The 7,226-nt window shown below is 57.7% G+C and overlaps 1 protein-coding gene across 6 annotated transcripts in view; it reads right to left on the bottom strand.

The window, feature by feature from the left end:
- The window catches only part of EFCAB6 (EF-hand calcium binding domain 6), a 183,415-nt gene that overhangs the window by 58,584 nt on the left and 117,605 nt on the right, over nt 1-7,226 (bottom strand). For all 6 annotated transcript variants that reach the window (XM_025050627.1, XM_025050628.1, XM_025050632.1 and 3 more), the window contains 2 exons: nt 5,361-5,475; nt 2,869-3,002 (listed from right to left, as the gene is read on the bottom strand). In XM_025050627.1, the coding sequence (XP_024906395.1) occupies nt 2,869-3,002; nt 5,361-5,475 (249 nt within the window). The remainder of the gene's footprint in view (nt 1-2,868; nt 3,003-5,360; nt 5,476-7,226) is intronic.

Below are 7,226 nucleotides of genomic sequence, written 5' to 3'. Positions count from 1 at the left end.
GGAATCGAACAGACGCTATTTCAATTCTAGGCCACGCCATGTGAGAGGCGGCTCTGGGCGAGTCTCTCCCGGCTCTGACCCTGTTGCTCCGTCTATAAAACGGGAACGCTCACGCCTCCTGATGGGCAGGGGTGGGGATTACAACAGACGAGGCCACGGACGTGAGCCTTCCCTCAGTTCACTGCCCAGCACGTCATGCAAAGCCTTTCATCCATTCGGCGGTGGGTACCGATCACCTAGTTCCCAGCAGGCCCCGTGGTGACTGTGTCGGCTGTCGTGGTGGGCCTCGAGGTCTCGCTGAATCATGCTATGGCACGCTGGGTGCCAGGAGCGCGGTGCAGGCAGCAGACCTCCACAGGGAGGACCAGGGCTTAGGGAGGAGCTGGTCACAGGGGGAGGGGTGGCCATCCAGGCAGAGGAACAGAATGTGCAAAGACGGCATGGAGAGGGAGGTGGGGAGGAGAGGGGTCAAGGAGAGAAAGGCCAAGGCCAGGGCGGCACGGGGCCGGCAGGCAATCAGGCAGGATCAGGGCCCAAGGGCCAAGGGGTCACTCTGACCGCCTTGCCGGGTCGGGCGTCTGGGAGAAACATAGCCGCAGAAATGCGGACAGAACAATGCTATTTGAACGGAGGTTTCTTGATTTGTTGGTTTTTCAAAATATGCGTGAATCCACGGACACATGCGTGACTCTCAGAGACAGTGTCCAGAGGGTGAGGCCTGGGGTGAAGGTAACAACACGGGGCCACAGAGAACCCATCCCCAGGTCATGTCTCCGGGTCACCGAGGGGGTCGCGGTGCCTGCTTCCCTCCCCACAGTCCGGGAGGGAAGACAGCCCTATTTGGTCACAATGACTTATTTCCTTCAGCCGCTCATGGCCTTTGGCCTGGGCTGTGAGGCTGTGACTTACTCGCTGGGCTTTGCTGGCATCTGTCCACCTAAGTCAGTGCTGAGGGGGACTCGTCTGCTTACGAAAATCACTGGCGATGACAGCGCCAGCAGCGACAGTGTTTCAAACTAAGTCAAGCCTTTCTTTTTCTCACTACCGATGAGAAGAGACACTTAAGTATTTCTCATGAATAGGAGCTCAATCAAGTAAGGTGACAGTACCTTCCCACTCAGAAATCGAGACACGTGCTTTGTCCCGTTTACACGACCTGTGAGGACAATGAGAAAACCCCCAGTGGAACTGGGGAGGCCTGTGTCCTTGGATGGAACACACAGACCCTGCAGCGAGGAGCTGGCTTTGTCTCACCCACTAGATCATAAGTTCTCTGCAGGAATGTTTGTTGAATCAACTCATTATTTGACTATTTAAAATAAAGATCATCTTAGGAAATTCGAGACATGTGTGCTGTAACCAAGCTACGGTGACAATAAAGGCAGGAAAACAATGGTGCCAGCATGAAGCTCGACTTCCCCCATGTCTCCCGCTGGGAAAGGGGACAGGTGGGAGAGCCAGGGAGAGGAGTCCGGGTTGCCATGGACAGGGCAGTGGGGGAAATTGCCTGGGGCCCCTTGGGGCCACCCTGGCCCCGCTAACCAGCACAGAGGAACATCTGCTCTGCCCTCTCTCCCTCCAGCCCAGCTTTCCTTCTTCAGAGAACCAGGCTCTCGCCCCCAAACGACCCTGCCTGCTCCATGCTCTTCTCGGCCGGGCACTGCATCAAACTAAGCAACAAGGACGAACCCTTCTCCATCTATGCTTATGGTGACCGTATTTTTCCAAACGAAGCATCAGGATGCACGGTCTGACAGCTGGACAAACGTCTCCATCTATGCTTATGGTGACCGTATTTTTCCATCAGGATGCACGGTCTGACAGCTGGACAAATGGCCAAAGTCAGAAGCATCCTGCAAGCCCAAGCTAGACAGTCATCATAAATATATTCGTTTTAAAATGAGAGCTTGGTAACCGGACGAAGCTCCAGGAGGCAATCAGTGTGGAGAAGACGTCCCGCCCTGCCTCGCCGCTGACGCGTCTGCTCCTGCTCACCTGCGCGAGGACGCACTCTATCCCCGGGGCCCCCGGCTTACTACGTTGGTCCTCCTCACTGTCATCACCCCCCTTCACGTCTCAACACAAAGCCAGCTGAGGTCGTTTTGCACCTGCCTCTGTCTGAGCGGCTGCTGTTTCTCCCGTCTTATCGGCTATAAACGTCCACATGTCGCCCGTGCCTGGGTCAGACGGAACCGCGCGGGCTTTTCCCTAAGGCCCGTGACTTGTCAGCCACCTGCCTGGTACCAGCTCCCCTTTCTGCTGTTTGTTCCCCTTTTCCTGTTCAGAACTTGCTGAGGCTTTAAGACTTGGTTCAGTGGTCACCTCCTCCAGAAGGCCCTCTTTAGCGGGGTCTTCCCCTGTGCCCCCACAGCACGCTACAGTTCCCAGTACAGCTGCCCGTTGCGACGCGCCTGCACCGTGCCCTGGACCACCCGTGTCCTGGATGACTTAGCTCTGAGCAGCACCCAGACCCTTCGCCACCAGCGTCTGGCAGGCTCTTGCACACGGTACGCGCGCCATGCCTGTGAGTGCATGAGTGGAGCAGAGGGAGTGGACGGACGGGTCCCAGCCTCACTGCAACTCCCTCCTGTGAAGAGGGTCTCCTTACTTTCCCCAGGCCTTTGAGAGGCCGCAGGCAGAGCTGGCACAGTGCCAGCAAGGAAGGACCTCGAGGAGGGGAGGGCATCACAGAGTTAGGTCCCCGTCCCAGGAGGGGAGGAGGGAGAGGTCAGCCCGAGCCTGTGGAGGCCAAGTGCTGTGTGTCCAGTGATGGGCAGGACGAAACGGGGCTCCGGGAGTCACACCCAGGGTGGCCGACTGGCCTGAGGAGGAGGGGGCGGATAAGGCAGGCAGTGGCAGGTCATTTACCCGGAAGGATTCCCTCAGTCTCTGGGGGAAGAGTTTCAGGCATTCTTCGGCAGTCATGAAATAGCCGTCCGCGCTATTCTTCGAGAGAACTGGAGTCTGGGGCGGAGTCAATTCTGGCCCATCCATCTTGGTACCTGCAACGACCCCACACACCAGAGGCCTCTGTTAGGGGCGTGCGCGCCTCCTTAGTCTGCTTTGACGCCTGAGTTTTGCCTGGCCCAAGCCCCGTGAGGACACGACACAGCAAGTCCACTCTGTGAGCTGAGCACAGCGTCAACGTCGCTAACATCTGGCCTCCTGCCCTCTGGCCCCGTAGCCATGTTCCTGTGCCTACGAGGAGGACTTGCTCTCTGGGCCACCGGGCCCCGGCTCGTCCCTCTCTCCTTTCCCAGCGGCAGAGAAGGAGAATCCCCGGAACCTGTCCTAAGCCCGGGGGAGTGTGCTTCAGCCGACAGTTGTTCATTCCACAGGCATTTCCTGACTGCGCCTGCTAGGCCTTGGGTCCGCTCTTTTAACAGCCCTGAGGGGTACAGCCTGCTTTCCCGCCAGCTCACGCACAGGAGAACCTACTGTGCCCGCTTCACACATAAGGATTTGGAGGCTCAGGGGTCCCCCAGCTCCCCCAAGGGTGAGAGCTCGCAGGTAGCACAGAGGAATGGGAAGGCAGACTCCAGAGCCCAGCTGGCTAATTATTGCATTATGCTCTCTGTGTCCCCTAAAGCTGAGGAAGGAAGTGTCACTTATATTTAAAAACCAACCTATTTCCACCAGGTTGGGATAATTTGAGTGTGGCTTTATCGACAACCAGGCTGTAAACCGGGGGCTTGGTTTCAGACGTGGTTCTCTGCACGCGCTGAGACCACCCCTCCCCACAGATGCAGTCTGTGGTAAGGCGGGTGGTGGGTGGGGGGAGGACAGACGGGACGGGGACAGTGGGCGGAGCATCTGGAGCTCGTGAGCATCCTAGGGGTTCAGTCCCAAACCTGACTTCTGCCCTGCTCCACCTGGGCCTGCAGTGCCCCTCCTCAGGCTCCTTATGCCTGGCAGGTAACTCCTTCCCCAGCCGCTTGACTCCCCTCTGCCATGCCCGCCCTGGTCCCCACTGCAGCATCTGATCACGTGGGAGACAGGAGACAGGCGGCACTGGGTGGGGGGGGGCGGTGATGGAGGGGAGGAGGAGAAGGGGGAGAGCGAGGTGGAAAGAAAGGCTGGGGAGGGAGGAAGCCAGAGCAGTCGGGAGCTACTGGGCCCCCACCCTGCGATGGACTCTCCGCTCTGGGACCTCAGGCAAGTGACCTACTCGCCCTGAGCCCCAATTTCCTCACCTGAAAAATGAACGCACCTGGCACACTGGAAGCACTCACTGAAATAAACATGAATTCCTTTTCCTCCAAAAATGTCAAAACATAAACCCAAGGAAAGTGTCAAAATTCCGAACACCTACAGCTCCTCGCCTTGCCCACTCTCCCTTCAGCGCTGGCAGATGGAGGTCTGGGGGGCCCGATGGGACCTCTGCGTTTTCCCCGGGACGAGTCCCAGCTGCCAGTCTCTCCCATCGGGTTCCATGACATCACCCCAGCCACACTCGGGACGAGAGCCAAATGCAGACAGGGCTTCCGGGTTCTGCCCTGTCCACCACCTGCAGTGCGTTTGCGGCCAAACGGAAGAGTGTTCCACTGGTACGTTCGCACGATTTCTGCAGCTTCTCTAGAGGGCTTATCTGTCCGTCTAAACTTCCCTCGCACGTGAGAGGGGACAGGATGCAGGGAGGGAGGACACGGCGGAGAGGCAGGAGGCTGCCTCTGTCTGCCAGGCGTGCAGCCACGAGAACAGAGTAAGGAGCAGGGAGCAAAGAGGAGGACCTGGCTTCCGGCCCTGACCACACTGCACAGGATGAATTTCCTGCTAACCATCTGGGGCAGGGAGAGGGGAGGGACAGTGGCTGGGCAAGTCACTGAATCCTTTGGAACCCCTGTGACCTCGTCTGCTGAAAGGGAGGAAGGACACTGGTCTTGCCAGTGCATGGGTGTCACTGATTATAGATAACCAGCACCCATTGAAGGACACTGGCCTTGCCAGTGCATGGGTGTCACTGATTATAGATACCCAGCACCCATTGAAGGACACTGGTCTTGCCAGTGCATGGGTGTCACTGATTATATTTAACCAGCACCCATTTTTAGGAGGGAATCGTAAAGGACGTGAGGCGTGACTGAAAGGTGCACGGGCTTCGGAGTAAATTTTACAAACCACCTCGGCTCTCAGGTCATAGAAGGCCCCGTCGGGCAAAATTCTGCACTTACAGTTTGGCTTAAATTAATGAAAAGAAAAGACCAAGATGCAGTCAGATGAAATCTGTTCCAGTCTGAGAACAAACGCTGTGTCAACATCTCAGCTTACACCCTGGCGGCCCGGTGGCAGTGCTCAGAAAAACTCGAGGTGCCACGGCGGGAGGCGGCCCCCGGCAGGGCTTGCCCTTGGCGATCAGCTACCTTCAAATCCTGCTGCGATCTCCCGATAGCTTAGCCCTTCTCTCTTACGTCCTACTTTTGCCGTTGGCTGAGCGTACGGATCATCCTCCATGGCTGTTCTGTTATTTTCCAGTACCTGGCGGGAAGACAAGGGAAGGAGAGGCGGTCAGGTGGGCCCGGGGTCCCTGTCCAGCTGAGCCCCTCCGGCCCGCAGCGGGCTCACCACCGTGGCCCCGGCACTGCAGCCTGTGATTGTTACTTGTCTGCCCCCACCCGCAGGCTCCTGCGGGCGGGGCCCAGGTGTCCCAGCTCCCTGGCCCTGGACAAGGCTTGTTTGTTGCGTGGGTGAGTGAACAAAGGAGCAGGCCGGTGCCCGCCCGGGGGTGCAGTCAGCGCTGCAGACCTCCTCAGAGGCCGGGCCATCCGAGACGGCCAAATGCGCGTCTGCCGTGATGGCTCTCAAGTCTCATACATTAGATTTATATTCACATACATCCTAGGAAACATGGAAAAAATAAAGCAAGGCAGTTTGAGGAGGAGAAACTAAAATTTTGATTACAGTTTTATTACAGTCCGCAGTTTGAATCGCAAGCTATGTGTTTTGGGGGGAGGGGTGTCCCCGGCCCTTCTTTTCCTCTCGTCAGGCACGTCTGCTCAGTGAGTCGCCGTGATCCCTGCGCTCCGCCGCCCGTGACCTACGTCTACCGCGGCTTCCGTTTTGCGTGTGTGGGAGGAGAGGGGAGCAACCGAGGAAACACACTTCCCAACACGGCGAACGTCAACAGAGTCGTCCGGATGACTCCGTCCTAGGAGACGGGTCGGGCTGCTCCAGCAGCAGACTGCCAATGGTCGGTCAGCAACCCAGGCGGGGCTGCCTGCCCGGAGGTGAGCCCCGCACCCAGAAGGGACGTGGAGGGGACGTGGGCATGACAGAAGACTCCATCCCTGCTTACTCTCAAAGTAGTCGCGACTTCAATGAGAAAATATGGCTTTTATTCTAGGAAGAGGACATAGAACCGCAGGTCACAATATGTCTGTGTATCTAAAGGCTGAAGATGTCAAGGGTGGTGACCCCCCGCCCCAGCTCAGGGTGCTGGCAGGAGGACTGTGGGGAGAGTCGAGTCTGGAGGTGGTTTTTGAAGGAAGGGTGTGCATGTGTGTTGGGGGCCTGGGGAACACACAGACCAGCCGTTAACGTATGTCAGGGCTTCTGATGCCACAGGAAGCCAGAGTAAGCTAGAGAGCAGAGGAAGAGTGGGGGCAGCGGTGTGCCGATCGCAGAGTGTGCAGGAAGCTGAATGCGGCACACGGAACAGGAGGATGGGGGGAGACAGTACACATCACCATCACCGTCATCACCACCATCACCATCACCGGCATCATCACCATCATCACCATCATCACCATCACTGTCACTGGCATCATCACCATCACCACCCTCATCACCATCACCGTCACCATCACCGGCATCACCACCATCATCACCGTCTTCATCTTCACCAGCACCATCACCGTCGCCACCATCATCACCATCACCATCACCGTCGCCGTCGCCACCATCATCTCCACCTGCATTACCATGCTCGCGCAGCAGCACTCATCGCATGCTGTGTGCCAGGCATCGCCGTGAGCTCCCCTCAGGCATTCTGTGAGTCTCGCTTAATCCTCATCATGAGCCCTACGAAAGGCGCTCTTACTGACCCCGTGCTAAAGATGTGGAAACTGCGGCGCAGAGTTTAGGCGACTTGCCGCAGTCACACTATCGGGGAATGACAGAGCTGGGGTTCAAACCCAGTTCAAACCACTGTGATGAACTCCACTGTTGGAACAGGGTCACTGGGGCCGGGCAGTGGAGGAACGTCTCCGCCACGGACACCTGCCGCCCTC

The sequence above is a fragment of the Pteropus alecto genome, unplaced genomic scaffold, assembly GCF_000325575.1.
Source record: "Pteropus alecto unplaced genomic scaffold, ASM32557v1 scaffold157, whole genome shotgun sequence".
NCBI classification, from domain to species: domain Eukaryota; kingdom Metazoa; phylum Chordata; class Mammalia; order Chiroptera; family Pteropodidae; genus Pteropus; species Pteropus alecto.
The sequence above is the reverse complement of the archived record's forward strand: the minus strand, read 5'-3'. Positions and strand labels throughout refer to the sequence as shown.